The sequence below is a fragment of the Podarcis muralis genome, chromosome 3 (assembly GCF_964188315.1).
Source record: "Podarcis muralis chromosome 3, rPodMur119.hap1.1, whole genome shotgun sequence".
Lineage (NCBI taxonomy): Eukaryota > Metazoa > Chordata > Lepidosauria > Squamata > Lacertidae > Podarcis > Podarcis muralis.
In genome coordinates, this window is record NC_135657.1 from 90,250,728 (window position 1) to 90,270,360 (window position 19,633).

General features: G+C 41.8%; 1 protein-coding gene across 2 annotated transcripts in view; it reads left to right on the top strand.

Moving 5' to 3' along the window:
- NBAS (NBAS subunit of NRZ tethering complex) overlaps window positions 1–19,633 on the top strand; it is a 191,182-nt gene that overhangs the window by 49,222 nt on the left and 122,327 nt on the right. For both annotated transcript variants that reach the window (XM_028722567.2, XM_028722568.2), the window contains exons 22-23: window positions 16,227–16,310; window positions 17,499–17,652. In XM_028722567.2, coding sequence (XP_028578400.2) covers window positions 16,227–16,310; window positions 17,499–17,652 — 238 coding nt within the window. The remainder of the gene's footprint in view (window positions 1–16,226; window positions 16,311–17,498; window positions 17,653–19,633) is intronic.

Consider the following 19,633-nt stretch of genomic DNA (forward strand, 5'->3'; position numbering starts at 1 on the left):
CTTCCAAGGCAAAGTTCACAAACCAAAACACCTACTTCTGGGTTCTTAATCCAAGTTGTTCATAAACTAAGCTGTTCTTAAACCAAGGTACCACTGTATGTGTCTGAACCAGACAAATGGGCTGTAGGAGTCTGATTCAGACCAAATCAGGCCATTAGCCCATCTCATTTGGCATTGACTAGACTGGCAGAGGGGCTCAAGGGTTTTCTGAAACTTTTCTGGAGATGCCAGGAACCGGGATTTGCTGCTTGCAGAGCATGTGCTCAACTGCTAGGTTACAGCCCTTCCTCAATAGACTTATGAGATGGTAGTTTTTGTCTGCTTTTGGGGTTCTTTTGGTGGAATAATGCACTGATTGGCCTTATTTGTTCCACCTGTCACAGTTTGGTATCCATCATGATCTGGAGGTGCAACACTAATGTGATACTCGCAGATTCCACGAAGTGATTCCCTTCCCACTTCCTTCCTTCCTTTCTTTTTTTAAAAAAAGGGATTATGGTTGCATTAGCACAGTTTGGTTGAAAGAAGGCTTGTTATTGCACGGACCACTCCTAATTGTAGATTAGTGCGAAGAACTAATATGCTTGCGGTGTCTGACACGAAAGCATAATGCACTATCAGACTACACAACAGTAGCTATGGGAGATATCTCTAATGAGAAGGGTCACCTCTCAATGTGACCTGGTTCAGTCGTCCCAAATTCAACACCTGGTGGTGCCTAATTATTTTACTAGTACAATGTGTTCCACTGAAAGCAAATGACATGTTGGGTAGATTTCCTGGAACCTAAATTAAAAGGCAGGAGACGCAGCCGAAAACACCATGGGACTCTTAAGTGTGTTTATGGTTCTATACAAGGGGCTGCTCTGTGTTTTTTTAAAGGTTTGAGAGCACTTCATGCATCCCATACATCTTTAGTTACGCGTATGTATATCTGTGTGTGTATGTGTGTGTATCTATATATTTATGTACCTATATCTCTATCATCTATCTATGTATCTATCATCTATCTATCTATCTATCTATCTATCTATCTATCTATCTATCTATCATCTATCTATCATCTATCGGACTGAGATAGCTGTTGTGGTGCTGCCCTGCAGTTGCTGTTCATCTGCAACTCCTGTCATCCCCAGCCAGTATGGTGAAAGGTCAGAGACGATAGGCTTTGTAGTCCAACAACACCTAGAGGACACCCCATTGGCTATGGTATAGGAACATAGGAAACTGCTTGATACTGAGTCAAGCCCTTAGTCCAGGGGTCAGCAAACTTTTCCAGCAGGGGGCCGGTCCACTGTCCCTCAGACCTTGTGGGGGCCCGGACTATATTTTGAAAAAAATAAATAAAAATGAACGAATTCCTGTGCCCCACAAATAACCCAGAGATGCATTTCAAATAAAAGGACACATTCTACTCATGTAAAAGCACGCTGATTCCCAGACCGTCCATGGGCCGGGTAGAGAAGGCGATTGGGCTGGATCTGACCCCCGGGCCTTAGTTTGCCTACCCATGCCTTAGTACACCTAGCTTAGTATTGGCAATATTGGGGATAGATAACGTGTGGCCTCCCAGATGTTGTTGTACCACAACTCCCATAATCTCCGATCATGGGCCATGTTGGCTGGATGTAATGGAAGCTGGAGGTCGTCAACATATAGAAGACCACAGGTTCTCCATTCTTAATCTACATTGAGTGGAGGTGGGTTTTAAGGTTCTCAGACAGGACAGTTCCTGACCCTACCTGGAACCCAAGACCTTTTGTATGAAAAATAAATGTACTCTTCTCACTGAGAAAGAGGCAGCTGTGTATTTTGTCCCATCCTTCCTCCAAAAGGAGCCCAGGAAGTTCTTATGGGTTTGGGAACCACTTGAGAATGGTGATAACTGCTCAGTCCTAATCTTGATTTGTGTAATTTTTTTTGTACAACCCCCCCCCCCCCCCGCAAACAAAGCATTACTGTTTACCAGCAGTGTAAATAAGAGTTCAGCTAAGCCAAGGTGGGAACGTCACCCCACTCTACTTGCTGTAATGGAGGGCAAAAATCTTGTGTTGAGCAAAGCCTATAAGCATTTGGGAAAGTGAGTATTCTTAAGTCTTCCCATGGGGGAAGGAGGTACATGGTGTGATACGAGTTGTTCTTGGCAGTGATATGATTGGTGTTTGGAATAGGGGGACCTCACCACCCCATCCCATCCCAATTTTTTTAAAAATTGTGTTTTTATACCTCCCTATACCCGGAGGTCTCAGGGCGGTTTCAGTTCAGGGCTTAATGGCAATGAGATCCTATTGGTCAGGAGTGAAAGAGGATAGGTTGGAGAAGAGAGTAGTCCACTACTTTGAATGGCCTGCGGCTACTGCTGCTGCTTCAAGCAAAAAAAGGGGAGAAATTCTTGGCTATCTTGTAACGTTAAAATAAAGTAATGAGCACAGCTCTAGGTGAGAGTACCAGGGAGCAAGGATGGAGGAAGACTTCATTTCTTCTGCATTTTAATGTGAATGGACCTAGTTCACCCCGTGTGGACTTACGAATGAACATGTCCAGAATTGGCACAAATCCAACCATCTCTACTGTTCACAAAGGAGCTGAGCCAAAACTGCTTTCACAGTTTAATCTGTGTTCTTTGCCAAGTATATGTCCCCTCTTTTTATTTTATTTTATGAAATCCCACTAGTTTCCTCCCATTGCTCCCTTGAAAATTTTGATATTTTTTTGTTTGGGGCCATAGAGTCTCTAAATAGGCCTTAACAAACTAGTTCGGGAAGTTCCTTAAAAACAACAGTTCACATTTTTGTAACTGAGAGCAAAACTCAGAATGAATGAAAAAGACAAAAATGATTTTTTTAGATTGGCTCTAAGTTTAGACACTGTCTTAAGCAGTCTGTCTCTCTTAAACCAGAGGAATGCACTCATAATGATATATCTGGTGTAGATAGAATGTGTTATAATTCTATTGCATTTGATAGCTCAAAATAAAACCCTGACTTCCAAACCTTTATTCCCCTACTCACTTCCTTGCTCAGTTCCTCAAAAGAATGTGAAGTCTTTAAAAGGTAACACACTTTAAAGGATTATTAACCTTCTGGGGAAAATGGCATTTGCTAGTCTAAATTATAGGATTTTTATTAGATTTTATATTACCTAATTCAGGCCATGATAGCTTCTTCCTTCTATTGTGTTGGAGTCTTTTAAAGTAAGTTTATGGGACTTTTTAACAGCGTATTTTTAGATCTTGCAGACAGGATTGTCACATGTGAGAGCACTGGTGTGCTGCGTAGTGGATAGAGAAATAAGATTACAGCGCTACATCCGGCTTTGTCACTCTTGCGAAACGCATAATGTGATTTCCTTTTTTCCCTATAAAAGTGAAAAGCCGATTAGACAACCTAATCAAAATCTAACTCATGAATGTGTGGTTTGCTCCTCGGAAGCTTTTAAAGTAGCACCAGAGATAAAACACGCTTGGCTTTGTACTTCGGTGGCAGTTTTGTTCTCTCTTTTACTGCATTTTCTTTTAATGACGCCACCCCCAAACTTTGATCTGTAGTGGTGAAGTGCTCCTACTATATATTCAATACAGTGGTACCTCAGGTTACATATGCTTCAGGTTACATACACTTCAGGTTACAGACTCCGCTAACTCAGAAATAGTACCTTGGGTTAAGAACTTTGCTTCAGGATGAGAACAGAAATCGTGCTCTGGCAGCGCGGCGGCAGCAAGAGGCCCCATTAGCTAAAGTGGTGCTTCAGGTTAAGAACAGTTTCAGGTTAAGTACGGACCTCTTTAACAAATTAAGTACTTAACCTGAGGTACCACTGTATTGCCAAGCAGAAGGCAGCTTGCACAGCTGCATGTTTCCACTTCCTTTCCCCCAACACCCGCAGCTGTTGCATTTCACCTTAAAAATCTCTCTGGAGGATCGGGGTGACCTACAGAACTTTGTGGGCTGTCTTACTCTTATGGGGTTGCAGTGGGAGAGGAGAATTTGCGGACCTTGCAGCACAAAAACCCTCCGTTTGAATTTAGACAATTCCTCATTTCAGCCACACCTGTGTGGCATTTCTCTGGGAAGGTTTTAAAGCTGCCTTTTGCTTGCGAATCATTGGATAAAACCAAACGAAAAGTCAGTCTCCAGCCTAATGCTGGGCGATATCTGGGTTTCAACATTGTGATATATCACTAGCTAAACATCACAATATACTGCGATATCACAATGTCTGAAATAAGGATGGAGATACACACAGTCTGTAGTCCGCTGGCAGTAGGAGTTCAATATGGGTATGTCTTTAAGTTAACATCTTACATCAAAAACCTGACAGTACCAAACTACCGAAGGCTTTTCACCAAAGCCAGACTAAATGTCTTTCCCTCTGCAGTGTTGGATGGCAGGTTGAGAGGAGTTCCCTACCAGGACAGAGTTTGCTCGTGTGCTCAAGACATCGATTCCATAAATCATATTTTGTTGCAGTTACAGATAGGTAGCCGTGTTGGTCTGCCATAGTCAAAACAAAAAAAATTCCTTCCAGTAGCACCTTAAAGACCAACTAAGTTAGTTCTTGGTATGAGCTTTTGTGTGGTATCTGAAGAAGTGTGCATGCACACAAAAGCTCATACCAAGAACTAACTTAGTTGGTCTTTAAGGTGCTACTGGAAGGAATTTTTTTTGTTTTTACATATTTTGTTGCATTGTGCAAAATATGAGCAGGCCAGGGCTGAACTGATACTACCCTTGCTGGTACCTTTCCCGGGAAAATCAGAGGCTCACTATGTCAGGTTCCTACTGGAAGACCAGACAAATGCTAGAACGTTAGCAGTGGCAAAATTTTTATCGGTGGCTGCAAGAACAAATGAGCCCTATATTCTAAACAAAATGCTTGATTAACCTGGAGGTAGGCTGTATGAATTGTGTGTTGATTTGTAATGATTTGTTGGGTCTCTGGACTGTAATTGAGATTGATTGATTGATTGATTGATTGATTGATTGAAGGATGGAGATAGGTAGAGGCATTGGCTGGCTTCACTTTTTCCCCCACATTGTGATTTTTGCATAGCGCACACACACATCATGATATGCGATATATTGCTAGCTCAAAAACTATGAAACCGATATCATGATATGGACTTCCGGGTGGTATATCATCCTACTCCAGCCCTTCTAGAAAGTAAGTCATGGAGTAAAGTGTGCAGGTACCTTCTAAATGATTTACGTGAAATGAGAGCGAGTTTGATGTGGCCAGCTTGTATATTTTTCCTGGTACTGTTGTTATTAGACAGCATCAGCATGTGTGTGTAATCAATATTGTGTTACCTTTGCCGTCAGGACCAGCTGAACATTGCTGGCTTCCTATGATAATCATAAAGCTGTTAGGGGTGGTTGTTTCTCTGATTATATGTTAGGCTACACCCTCCATGCCAGCCATTTTGTATTATTGCAGGTGCCATTGCAGCCATTTTTGTTGGATCAATCCATCAACCTCTATGGATGATTTAGAAGGATTGGGTCCGACATCACTTTTGCTGATCGTGTGTGCACGATCCATACTCAGCAGAGTCACATTTCAACGCAGCTCCTCCCTTGGAAGCATCTTTGGGGTTGAAGGTACACACAGTAGGCAATAGACACTCATGGACACCATAAAGATTCAGTCAAGTATAGAAGTTTACTTGACAGGCATAAAAGCAAATTGGTAGCAAATATATACAGACATTCACTGCTGCCATGGTAAAGGCATGCTTAGAGTCCAACAAGAGTCCAAGACTCTCTCTCTCTCTGCTTCTCTAAAAGCAAGGCGCAAGCAAGAGACAACAAGTTTCACAGAACCGTTATTGGTACTTCCTGTCACACTGTGCATGTCCAAAAAACAGTTCCCACAGAAAACATCCTTGCATAGACAACACAATCTCAGCCTTCTACTGCTACCTGAAACTTCTTCCCTGTTTCTGGAACAAATGATTCTCACACACAGAGAGAAAATATCCAACAATTTTGTGACTGGTGGCCCTAGCACTCTCAAAATTTGAAATGTGTCCACTGGTTCACAAACTGTTAGCAAGCCCTACTCATCACCTCCAACCACTGCTGGCTGGGGCTGATGGGAGCTGTGGCCCAAAATTTCTGCCAGTTTGGCGAAAGTATCTTTAAAGAATGTGTTTTACGAGGAGGTTTGACAGAGGACAAGTTTCTTCCTGATAATACAGAGCAGCACTGCAGAATCACAAAGGTGAGAGTGGGAGGACAGGAAAAAAGGGCCGACGGTGGATGAAGCACTAACATTTTGAAAATGTATTTTCCTCTTAATGTGAGTTCAGGGTCAGCCTATATTTCCAGCAACATCTCGTCCAGCTATATTCTTGGCTGTCAGACTGTTGTCACCTTCTCTCCCTCTTCGCTTTCATCCTGATAATAGTCATATTTGTGAGCTATTTGGCATTGCCAGAAGGCAGAATTTGTTATCTAGCTAAATGGCGATATTCCTTCCTTCCCCCTAAAACTCTTTATCTCGCCCTCCCTCTTCTCTCTTCTCCCTTTTCCATTCCCTCCTTTAAACGCACACAGACACGGGGAGACAGAATAATGAAAGCATCAACTTCGGACAAGTTTGTTTTCAATCTTGGTGGGATGCAGCTGATCACTGAAAGCATAAATTTATTACCATGACTAACAAAACAGAAATTTTAAATTATTATAGCAAAATGATTCGGCTTCCGCCTTCAGTTGCTATGATAAAAATGGTGCTGTTTCTGAGGCGGTAGATACAGAACTTTGAGCCTCTATCCTCAAAGCTCTGTACCTGTCACCATGGAAACGGCTTAATTTTTATCAGAACAATTAATGAAGGCGGAAGTTGAAACATTTTGCTATGAGAATTTAAACTTTGTTTTGTTAGATGATAGTCTGTCTATCTGTGTCTGTCTGTCTGTCTGTCTGTCTGTCTGTCTGTCTGTCTATCTATCTATCTGCTGGCAAAATTGGTGTATAATGTTTAGCTGCGTAGACAGGAGAGATTCTTTTTTCAATTTTCCTTTAAAATTAGACAGTTGGAAGTCTTGGTTTATTGTGAGAATCATTGCCATTTGAATTTAAGAGGTAATCCGTCTGGAAAATAATGGCCTTCCCCAGCATTATAAATGCACATAGCCAAAGCCTTGCAATTTCCTGTTTTTGTTTGTAATGCATTAGACTACAATATTGCTGTGCTATAGTCAACATATTAGTATCACCAAAGTCAGGAAATTCAAATAAACGACTCCCTTAACAGCTGTAACTTTGCTGAAGAGCATATTATGGCTGCAGTAAAAAAAGAAAAAAAGGAAGGAACGCTACTTTAAAGCAGAAATCCATGCACGTGGTCGTTTGTCTTCAGTGAAACTTTATCAGATTTTCCTCTTAGGCGGAAGCATTTCATGTTTTGTCCAATAGCGGCTGGTGCCCATTGGGTGGAAGGCAGGATATTGAACAGATGACAGGCGGGGCCAGCTAATTCTGGAATTGTCCCCACCCTCCTCCTGCTGGGTTCTACAAGGGATATCCAAGGCCATGCCAAGGTTGTAAGTAGGGCAGCTGGGGTTGGCGGAACCAAAGCAGCTTGGTGGGGCATTGCCCTAGTTTGCCAAATGGAACAGCCTCCACTGCCTTCATCTCAGTCCTGATAGTGATTCCTTTGTTAAATCTGCATGAAATCCAGTGGAGATGGATATCGCAAGCCACTCTTTCACATTTTCATATCTCTTTATCTTTACAGTGACTTGGTTCTGTTAAGTCCAGTTAGAGGCTACAATCTCATTTCTGGGATCCAGCGTTTTTGCACTAGCCATGCTTTAGCTTAGGGTTACGGGTAAATGTGGCCAGTATAGAAATTTACACGTCTATGCAAATGAAATGAAATTCTAATTCCTGTGACCAGAATCCCATTCTGTTCAGCTGAGTGTGTTTGTTACTCCCCCACTCTGTTGGTGTTCTAAGTGTTCAGTGCTTCAGCCCTATAATTAAAAGATGTCTTTCTTCTTAAATGCCATATTTGACTGTATATTAGCTTTTGTATATCTCTTTCCCTGAAAGCGGAAAGGGCCTGCCTTGAAAGTTTTGCATAGCGGGGCTTTTTGGAAAGTAGCTGCCAAAGCTGACAGCTGCAAGTCTTTGCTTTATTTAAAAAATGAAAGGAAATAGGTAATTTTTATTTTTAGTTGAGTTAAATAATGCATTAACCTTAGAGCAGGCTGGAAAAAGGCCTGAAACCAAATGTTATGGAATGGTCCAGGTACTTGCACACACCTGATATTTCTCTTGAAAATGACCTAGGCATTTTGGAAGACAGGTGCTGAATTTTCATGCCACACTAAACCATTGTTTAGCATGCTTTTAGCATCATGTGGACGCGCTGCAGCAAGCTTTAGGCTCACACTCTTCTTCCCATGTGGCTGGGGAGAGTTCAGACTTCTTTCTTTTTGTTAACCATCTCATCCAGATCTAGGAACTGTGGTTAAGGCTATATCCAGCAAGCCAGCTTCAGAAACCACAGTTTGAAAGGGGCTTGCTGGAAATTAACCACAACATAGAATTCTTCTGCTTAGTTTTACATATTTGTCCAAGTAAACAGAAATTCTAAAGCTTTGTGGCTAGAATCCTATCCTGTTCAATTGATTGTGGCTTGTCCTCCCCCCACAACCACCCCAGATTGCTATTGATTTGTGTCACGGGTGGGTAGGAATACGCTGAGCTTCCTGTTAACCAAGACAAACTGCTGTGGTTTTGTCAGAAGGGTTACTTAATATTAGAAACTCCTGCGCTACCATGGGATTCCAACAGTACTGACAACATTGGACATGGCTCTGTTTAGTTCAGGGATGGGGTAAGCTATGGTTTGTTTAACAGGCTTATGCACATTCCACAGGTGATGAAACAAACCATGGCTTGTCTCTCCAAAGCTGGGTTTGTTTTCCAGCTCTTGTTTCATGCTTTTGGACAGGCATTCCCAACCTTTTGCCCTCCAGATGTTTTGGGCTACAATTCTCATCATCCCTGACCAAAACAGCTGGAGGGCCAAGTTTGGCCATGCCTGCTGTAGAGGGAGAAATGGGTATGCTCGGCCATGACGGTTCAGTTTACCCCGGCATTTATTTTGCAGAGCACCATAAGTTAATTTTCATATCAGTACTGCAATGCAAAGAGCAAAAGTAGGGAGAGGGGGAACTTTGTCGTAAGCGTTTCAGGGTGTCCCCACCCCCACCCCAGCTTTTCAAAATCTGCAGCTCGACTTGTGTACTAATACTGGAAAACCTCTTTTATGTATGTGGACAATTGCTGTTATCTTCGTGTCACACACAGAGGTGGAAGCATTTTGTCTTTTTGACACAACCTAAAGTGAATTGGCATGTTTTTCTCCGAACGCTCAAGGTTGTTTGGATCCAAGCCATTACCTCTGCAAGATATTGTTGTTTTGAATTAAAATTGTGAGCCATAAGCTACCATCCTCAGTAATTTACTTATTTAAATTATTTGTTTGTTTACTAAAATATCCTCAGAGAGGCAGGGTGCATTTTGATTTGCTGTTTGAATAAGAACAGATCTATTGGAGTTGGGTTTCTTTGATTCCCAACTGGGTAGTTTACAAAGCCACTTGCCAGGTTACACAAAGGAAAAAATGTGTGTGGAAGGAATTGTCCATTCCATATCTGTTGCGAGGTGTATGGAAAACGTGTGTGCATGTCATTTCATGCATAGGTACAGAACACCGAATTTGAAAATTGTGGTGCCTGGTTTTGTTTTGTTTTTTTAAAAAAGAAAGATCTCTGTATAAACTGGTAATCATAGTAGACACTGCTTTGTCTGGTGTGTTCAGGGCTCAAAAATGATTGCACATACCCCAGTGCTACCATTTCATCTTGGAAGTCTGCACACTAGGGTGAAAATATTTTCAGTTCCTGGGAGCCAGCTTTATAAACATTTGATACCCAATTCCTGCGAGTTTAGTAGCGCAGCAGTGCCATTTTTCTTTGACTTGCAAAGCACCTAATGGAAACAATAAATAAATAGTCATGATGAAGGATGTTTTGCTGTTTGACAGACTTTTTCTGGCTTTCAAGTGCCTGAGGTGCATTTAATCTACACTTTGATATGCTCCCTAGCTGGCACTTTGGAATATTGTGCTTAATTTTAGGCAGCATAATTTTCTTTTTTCTAGCAGAGCACTGATATGAATCCTTGGTGATTTGAAGCTTCAAACCCCTCAAGGACAGACGATAAAATAATCTATTTACAAGGAGAAATGTTATAAATGGCTCATTTTTAAAGAACTTGGGTTACTGGTGTTGAGACGGGAGCCAGGCCTTCGATGGCTTATAAATGTGATATGCTGCTACGTTATGGGTGCAGTTTGGCTTGGTGGTTCCTTGCCTTCATTAAAAGATAAGCTAACTCTTTAACAGCTTCATTCTAAAGACTACAGAAAGGGCAACTAGCTAGGAACTTAAAAGGGATAATGCACATTGTTCAAGTGGGCTCAGAAATGAGTTAGACTTTCTAGTTTCCTTGAAACATTCAGAAGGTTGAGATTATAATTGCGAAGGCTAAGGACTTGCTCAACTTTCAATTAGGCATTGCAACCTCAGGAAAATGTACAAGCCAACTATTTCTTTTGGCTACATCAATTAAACAATTTTATTTGTTTTTGCTCAGTTCTTTTATTTCTTTTTGGTAAAAATAAACCTTTAGTTATGACCTTCAGTGCCAGCTACACATCAGCAGGGGAACCCTGTCTAGCCCAGCAGGGGCTTTTGGTGAGATTTCCTGGGTTACAGCAGCTGCTTTGTCTCCCATGCTTTCCTGTATGGAAAATGCAACATTTTTAAAGCCATTGGCTTGCAAGGCAATTTGGGAGACTTTGCCCCTTCCCTCCCCCATCCTTTCCCCTTTAGGGAAGATCAGCGTTTGAAATTCGCCAGGTGCGTTTTCTTCCTGACTATTGGCCGCTTGAGACCAAGTGAAGATGTCCGGGTGCCAGGATAGTGCCTGACATTTCCACCGCCTGTAGGAGCATGCCTGGGGATCCTTGGATTTTGACTGTTTTCACACACCAGCAACACATCCTGTAGAATTCTACCCATTATATTTTATCTGCACAATCAGAATGAATTTCAGGAACCAAAAAGTCATATTGAAAAAGGCGACTTTCGAAAGAAGAGTGGCGGATGAAATTAATGGATCGTGCAGAATTAGATAAATTAACAGGAAGGATTTGAAACCTGTGGGACCAGAGATTCTTAGAAGACTGGAGTAAATATTTGAACTGTTTGAAAAACAATTGTAATGAACAGATTATGCTAGTAGGACTGCAAGAAGTTCTGTAAGGAGGACTATTTGAAATATGGCAAGAAAGACTACGAAGGGACTTATTAGTTAATGATAATTAAGAGTAATAGAGAAACTAAGAAATGCAGAATAAGTAATAAAGAACGGAAAATCATCAGAGATTGTTGACGGAAGTCTAAAATACTGTATAAGATAAGTTATGTTAAATGATTGTTGGAAATGATATGTAAAAAACACCAATAAAAATGTATAAAAAAGAAAAATAGAAAAAGTCAACTTTCAAGTTGTCTGGCCCCAAAATGGCAATGTGGCATTCCGTTTTGGTGACAGCAACCCTGGTTTAAGGAGCCACTTGGCACCTAACTTATATATCTGAGTTTCTAACACTGGCTGGAAGATATGGGCTGCTGGTGAGCAGCTGCTGTCTCCAGGCCTACAGTACCTATGGAGCACTTTGCCATTGCCATTATCAAGGGTCCCTCAGTCCCTGGGGCAGAGGGGGCTGCAGTGGGGAAAAGGATATGGGAACCTACCCTACCCCAGTCTCTTTCCCTCCATGAACTGTTGAAGGAAAATTAGAATGCAAGTCGATACCTGTTATTTTGCTGTCCCACTTCATTCATTCAGCCATTGATTTCTCATCCTCTTCTATCATAAAACACTCAAGCTGACTTGACGGCAAAACCATAAAGATACAGTTCCTGTTGCCTTGAGAGACAATGGAGTGCGCCTCCGGGAGTGGAGTTAAACTGTGGCGTTAGGAACACCTGGGGTGCAAGCCTGGGCAGTGTGTATGGAGGTCCTGGGCTGCCCAGTCGACAAGACCCCTTTCTCAGCCTCGCTGATGTGGTCTGAAGGAAAGCAGAGCAATTTGTTTGGCACCAGCTTGGCTGCAGGGGTTGCTGGAAGGCGCCATCCAACCGCCTTAGGGACTCCACTCTGGATTTGTTTCGGGTTTACTCTTTTACGCCTTTTTCTTCTCCCGAAGATGTCCCGCAAGGCAGTGGAGGTTTAGGACCCATCTCCTAGATGGGCTACCTTCCAAGGTGGATGAGCCCCATCAATAAACAAGCAGTAAATAAGCAGTAACCGATGAGAAGAACAAAGCACCGATCAATTATTCTAAAGAGTGATGTTATAATAACACTTAAAACGTAGCAGCAGTCTGAATTTTCAACTTAAGAAAAAATGCACGAGAAGAAGAAGAAGAGTTTGGATTTGATATCCCGCTTTATCACTACCCTAAGGAGTCTCAAAGCGGCTAACAATTTCCTTTCCCTTCCTCCCCCACAACAAACACTCTGTGAGGTGAGTGGGGCTGAGAGACTTCAGAGAAGTGTGACTAGCCCAAGGTCACCCAGCAGCTGCATGTGGAGGAGCAGGGAAGCAAACCCGGTTCACCAGATTATGAGTCCACCACTCTTAACCACTATACCACACTGGCTCCCAAGAAGCAACCAAGGCCTTCCTGTCAAAAGGCCTGCTGTGTGGCACTGTTGCTGTTGAAACAGCGACACAATCTAGTCATTGGACATCAAGAAGAGCTCATATTCCTAAAACACAGTGGATCTTAGCCTACAGTGGATGCTGGCCAGTAGTGCCATATGCTTGAGTGTGTCTCCCATTGACGCCCCTTTGCAATCTCTACTGTGGTAGCTGTGACGTGTCTCGATGTCTAGTTTCTAGTAGGTTTGCTTTGCTTGACTCTTCCTACAATGAGGCACCTTTCATTTTTAGGATAGCAACGTGCAAGAGAGAAATAATTTTGCTTTTGTTTGTTTTTCCTTTTCGCGGTGGGGGTGTGTGGGAGTGGTGCAGCATCCAGCCACAAGGTGACAATATTGAGTTCTCTACAATGATTTTTCTGTATTGAAACAGCGTGCATCCTTGCATATTGGCACGCCTTTGTGTCGGCATGCATGGATTTGTTAGACTTCCCACAATATTAGAAGAAAGGAACTTTGCCAGCAAGTATCCATTGACATTTTAAAACTGTAATGATACATGCTTGGGACTAGATTGATTTCTCTTATGCCTACTGTGAAGGTTCACACTGAGAAAGCAGCCTTAGGTCTGCTCATTTGTTTGTATATTAAGAGTGAAAGAAGATGTGCCAACTTAAATTTCTAAAAGCCAAAGTGGATTTGTTCAGCTTGAGCAGTTCTATAATAGTCTTCGACAAGCACTTAACACTATTCTTTTAGCTGGCTGATATTAAAAGTACTGCCTGCTGCTATCTCTTGTAGTCAGGCAGTGCTGTCCAAAAATAAGTGCAAAACAACAAATTTGTAGAAGGGATTAAAACTCTTCCTACGACTGCACGACTAGGATTAACTGGGCGGACGGTATTACATATTTATGTTGGAATTCATCAGTTGCAGAAACGAGTTCAGTTGGCAACATGAAGTTTATGTACTGCTCTGAAATAGCTGTGCCATTCAACCAAAATTCACCGAGGCATCATTAGATCATACACGACCTAGAGATTTGTCTCGGAGTTCTCCAAATGGGAGAATAGCTGTTCTTTTTAATTGTTCTGTTTTCAAGTACTGTCAGCAGTGTGTAGCAGCTTTGGCGAAAGAGCGGCTGAAAAGCCCAACAATAAATAATTGAGAACAGACTACAGCTCTGCAGGCATCTTGTGCATAATAAGCACAGAAGGATTCCAAAGCCCCAAGAATAAACAGTATAAATCAAGGGTATAAAAAGCTGAGCAGATTTAGATCCCTTTTGATTTGAATGGGTCTAGTCGCAGCTAACTGTGTACCGTGCTGCAGAGGGAGTTGAGACACATTTTAAATGCAAGGTATATTCGTTGGATTAAAATGTGGAGCAAGCATTCTGGACTGCTGTTGGGATAGCGGCAAAGATCAGATCTCCCTGGAAGCTGCACTTGCTGGCTTGAAAGTTCCTCTTGTCAATTAAGTATGGTAACTAGAGATATTTAACAGATGGATAAAGGGGAAATATGCAGAAAATTTTATCTTGAATATGGAACTCATGGAGGGAGGGAAGTAGGTCTGAAGGTTCAATAGAACCTTTTAATGTTTGAAATGGTTAAAGTTAAAATTTATAAAATATTGTAAAACCAATAGAAAAAGTTAATTTTTAAAAAGTTCCCCTTGTCAGAGCCAAACTACATGTGTCTTTGTATTTAGCATGCGATTGTTGTTGTTTTTTAAAATACAAATTGCATTAGCTGGATTGTGGTGGTAATTGATGGCACGAGAGCAAAGTGGGTGGGGGAATTTCCAATGGAGGATTTCCTTCCAAACCAAATAAAATACTGAGGATTTTTCATCAGGACTGCAATAAGGGGAGTAACGTGTTAAATCCTTCTGCACGCCTCCCCTGATTACATTACCTCCTCACACCCACCCCATTGCAACTTCCCATATGTAGGCCCCATAGTTTGTAGGTAACAATGCCACTGCTCCAGAAACGAGTCCTGGATTGCAAACATGTTTTAGAGTCTGCCCTGATGTCCGACAAGCTCTGCTTAAGTTGTAGGATATATCATGGCTTCCGTGTGGCACAATTTTTTCTTTCTGGAATATGTGGCGGAATCAATAGTATAGCAGAATGGTTGGGCTAATGAGAAACAGAATGGCCATTGCTCAAACGGAGACTTGCTAAAATGGTGGAGCTTTGTTTTCTGTTTCCCTTTCATTACGTTTTGTCTTTTTCATTACGTTTTGTCTCTTAACAAGTTGTTTTTATGGCTTTTGAGAGTCCTGGAAATGCCACGGCAATGATGCTTTTAAAACCATAACGGATTGGTCTGGTAATAACTCTTTTTGTTGTTAATCTTTATCTTTGTTGGCAAGCACCCATTCTGTTTGTAGATGTTTTTTATTACCACAGGAAATATTTCACCCTAGATGCCTATAGCAAGAGAGCCACATCTGACTTAATTGAGAAAATCAATACAGCAGGGATATCTTGGCTCAGGAGAATAATTTGCTCAGAAGTTGGTACAAAATCCTATTACTTCAAAGAATCCACAGATGTCATTTTCTCTCTCGCTATTAATTTAAAAGATTTGCAGTAGTGAGGTTGAGACCCTGCTGTGGAAGCAAGAGAAAGCCATCTATTTCTAAGTGAAGAGGTTGTATACATGTAAGAAACATGTGATGCAACACATGTCAAATTAGCTCTGGTACGGCCATGCAATTTGCTGTTCACTTGTGGCAAAGACCAAGGATGGGCAACTGACAGCGGTCTCTGTGTCCTCACAAACCTGCCGTCTTTCTATTCTTTCAATTGGAACTATTTCTTAGTGCCCCTGCTGGCCTTTTTAAAGATGGGTTTGGTGGCGTAAATTGCCTGTGCTTGAGCTTCAAGCTGAGATAACCATATACAGTGCCATCTTTGTGTGTGCTGTATTTTAATACTAAGGCTAAGGCTAAGGCTAAGGCTAATAATAATAATAATAATTATATCCCTTCAATCTGGCTGGGTTTCTCCAGCCACTCTGGGCAGCTTACAGCATATTTAAAAACGCAACAAAGCATCATACATTAAAAAACCATAATATCCTATACAATAGGATAACAACAACAACAATAATGATAACAATGATGATAATAATAACAATAACAACAACAGTTTACAGCAGGGGTCAGCAAACTTTTTCAGCAGGGGGCTGGTTCACTGTCCCTCAGACCTTGTGGGGGGCCGGACTATATATAATTTTTTTTTGGGGGGGGGGGGATGAACGAATTCCTATGCCCCACAAATAACCCAGAGATGCATTTTAAATAAAAGGACACAGTTAGTGGATATATTAATATAGCATAAAGTGCTGTTTCTGCCTTTCACAGTATTTATTCCTCGCCCCAATTCCTGTTACTGTGCATTTAATTAGTAGACTGGTTTTCAACACACCATTGATATTTTTGTTTTGTTTTCTAACAGCCGCAGAGACGGAGCACTGAAAATTCTTCCCTGGAATGAACAGAAGCACAGGGAGGAAGACTGGTGCGAGAGGGCACCGTGCAAGTAGGTGTATGAAATTGGTTTCTGTGTGTGCAATATATCAATCCATTTTTACATTTGCACCAGTCAGTTGCAATTAAGCAACTATCCCATCAGGCCTTACTATCTTTGAAGACTCAAGTGTAGGAGCTACCCTGTTTCCTTATTGGAGAGGAAAACGCATGTGGATTACTTCCTCCCTTTTTTTCTGGAGGAAACAGGAAGTCCCAAAATGCGCAGGGCTCTGGGCTGTGGTCCCATGATACAATCCCAAGCTTTGATCATGCTGTATGAGGTGAAGCCTGTATAAGTACAGAGAAGAATTGCTATGTGCATGGCGCCGTGGAGTGATGCACACTTCCCTTTATGGCCTTCGCAGTGATTTGAATGATTCTTTACTTAGCAAGCCTCCTCACTTGAGCCACAGGATTTTAATCATAGTGAGATCAGAATTGGGCCCCAAGCACACAGGATCTTTCTCCTGCTCCCATCACCGTGAGTAGAAAGAAGTGAACAGCTGAACCGTGTGGCTCCTGTTCTTGCTTGGGTAAAATCCTGACAGCCAATAATAACTTACAGGCTCAGCGTGTTAACAGTGCCCTTTCTGTATGTGGCAACAGGTTTTCATGCCTGCAACGGCTTTTGCACATTAAAGTATTGCTTCTGCTTAAATAGGCAAGCTTGTCAACTCATTTGGAGCACTGTAGTAAATTGCCTCTATTATGTAAACACCTGTTGATGTAGTGATAAGGTTAATTACCAGGAATAGCTGGAAATTCAGTAGGGGTAAATAAGTTTTCTCTGCGTAGGCTTTTGCATAAAGGTCAAATGCCCATTATGTAAATAACAGTGGTGACCTCCAAAATTAGATTTATTTTTTTTAAAAAATATTTATTTATAGGCGCTAGTTTTTCAGAACAGAACTAGTTACCATTTAACATGATTTTTCAAAAGATAATTAATCCTAATGAGTCTGCCTAAGACATAGGTTAACATCCATGCCATACATTGAAATAATTCTTATACCGCTTCAACAGCCATGGCTTCCCACAAAGAATTCTGGGACCTGTAGTTTAAGAATCCTAGGAATTGTAGCTCTGTGAGGGGTCTCCTCCAGTTCTCAGAACATTTAACAAACTACAGTTCCCAGGTTAGCATCATTTTAAAGTCCTGGGTTTCTACATTTAATGGCCATTTATCTGTGATGCTCAGGCTGATGGTTGAACCAGCTCTTCAAGATGAAGGCGAATTTTTATATGAGTCTCAACCTGAGTTGCTGAAGTACAGAACCACTGAGCTTTCCATAAAACTGGTCACGGACTGGTATTGGAAACGAGCAGAAGAGATAGAAAACTACTCTATGCAGGTAAATGCAATATTCTACCATATGTGTATTGACATGACTTCAAATATATGTCCTATAAAGTGAATCGGTTATGCAGACCTATTTGAGTGTGTGTATGCCCAGCCTTCCACAACCTGGTATCCTCTAGATTTTGTTGGATGATGATATAGCTCAGTCGGTAGAGCACGAGATTCTTAATCTTAGGGTCGTGGGTTCAAGTCTCGTGTTGGGTGAAAGATTCCTGCATTGCAGGGATTGGATTAGACGACCTTCACAGTCCCAACTCTGCAATTCTATGGGTTCCATAATCATTGATCATTGGCTGTGCTGCTGTCAGGAACTGGCTAGATGACAAGGAGTGGTGGGAGGCACCAGCTAAGGAAGCCTCAGAGAATGAAGGTTCAGAGCACGGGGAATGGTGGTGGGACACTGAGGACAGCTCAGAAGATGAAGGTGGTGGGGAGGCAACGGGTGTGAGTGAGAGAGAAGAGCCAAGGGCAGAAAGCAGTTCAGACTCAGCCCATGCAGCTTCCAAGGAGCTTGCCTGTCCTACTGTGTTAAGTTCCGCTCCCCCTTGTCTCCAAGGACACAAAGAGCTATGCATATATGGCTGAACAGCAAGCAAGAGATCCCTCCCACTGTAGTTTATGTCTTTGTGGACAGCCTCTAGAAGAAGGAGATGTCTTAGGGGGAAGCAGGAACTGTCAGTCCTGGCAACTGTGCTATGGAAGCTGGTCCTGCCTTGAGGCTTCTCTGCATTGTTTGCTGCTTTCTTGAATCAAGACCTAAGCTTCTCGCTTGTCTCTGGGTTTGAATGCTGACCTGCATCTGAGCCAGCCCTGACAGCTGCCTGGGGCTGTTGGGAGTTGTAGTCCAAAACACATTCAAAGGGCACCAGGTTGGAGAAGACAGGTGTATGCATACCATTATATATTCTGCACTGGGTTTTATTTGCATGCAATATGTAGAAGAATACATTTCTGTGTAAAGTTATGTCTGAGTTAATGTTCTTTTGTCAGTTGATGTTCTCTTGCTGCTAGATGGCTCCAGTTTTGGGATGGTGCCTGCTTGCCAGGCTACTGTTGAAGTGTACAAAATAAACCACGTGATGATAGGCATGTATTCAGATACAACCATAACAAGGAGAAGATGGAGTGCCAACAGCTTTGAAAAAAGCGGTTATGATTCAAAAGAGAGACAGAGAGAAAACAAGAGCGAATGGTGATGGTTTTTCATTATAGGATGTGAAATGGGAGGAGTAAATGTGTTGGTTTTGATTGGAGGAACAAGGCCGTCCATCGTGGGATGGGTATGGTAAGAGGAAGCGGAAGCTATTGTCACGAGTCTTCCACCTCCATCAATCTAGTCAGCAGCCTTTTCATTTTCAGTGCTGCCAACTCTTGGGACCACCAGTGACTTAGCTTTGCTCCGCATGAGGGCAGCTGGCGTTCAAGAGCCATTGCATCAACTGCCTAGTCATTTCCCAATTCCAGAGGTTAACCAGAGATTCAGCAGGATTGCCACTTTGAGTGACAGAAACAATTACGTTCACTAATGCTTAGGCTTATCTGAGCCTGGTAAAAATTAGGAGCCAACTGGGAATGTGTACTTCTGGTTTTTGTGTAGTACTTTTCCCAGTGGCATGTTGTCATAACTTCTGCTGCCATTAATAGACTTGCCATTAAATGTTTCTAATATAATTGGATTTTTTTTCTCCAGATGACCTTTCAGCTAATGTAACAGAATTATTAAAAGATTTTCTGAAATATTTGTTGACTAGTATTTGGCCAGGTGTGTTAATTACTTATTTCCAACATTCTTATGTTTAACAATCGGGCAAATCAATCTTATATGAAAATAACTCTCCAGCTTACTGAAGCTTTTTCATCATTGTAAACTTAATTTACAGGCTGTTTTTAATTCCTTAGGTAATTATTAGGGGTACATTTAACTTGGAAGTAAGTGTCATGTCAGAATATGATTGGATTCAATTTTTGTTGCT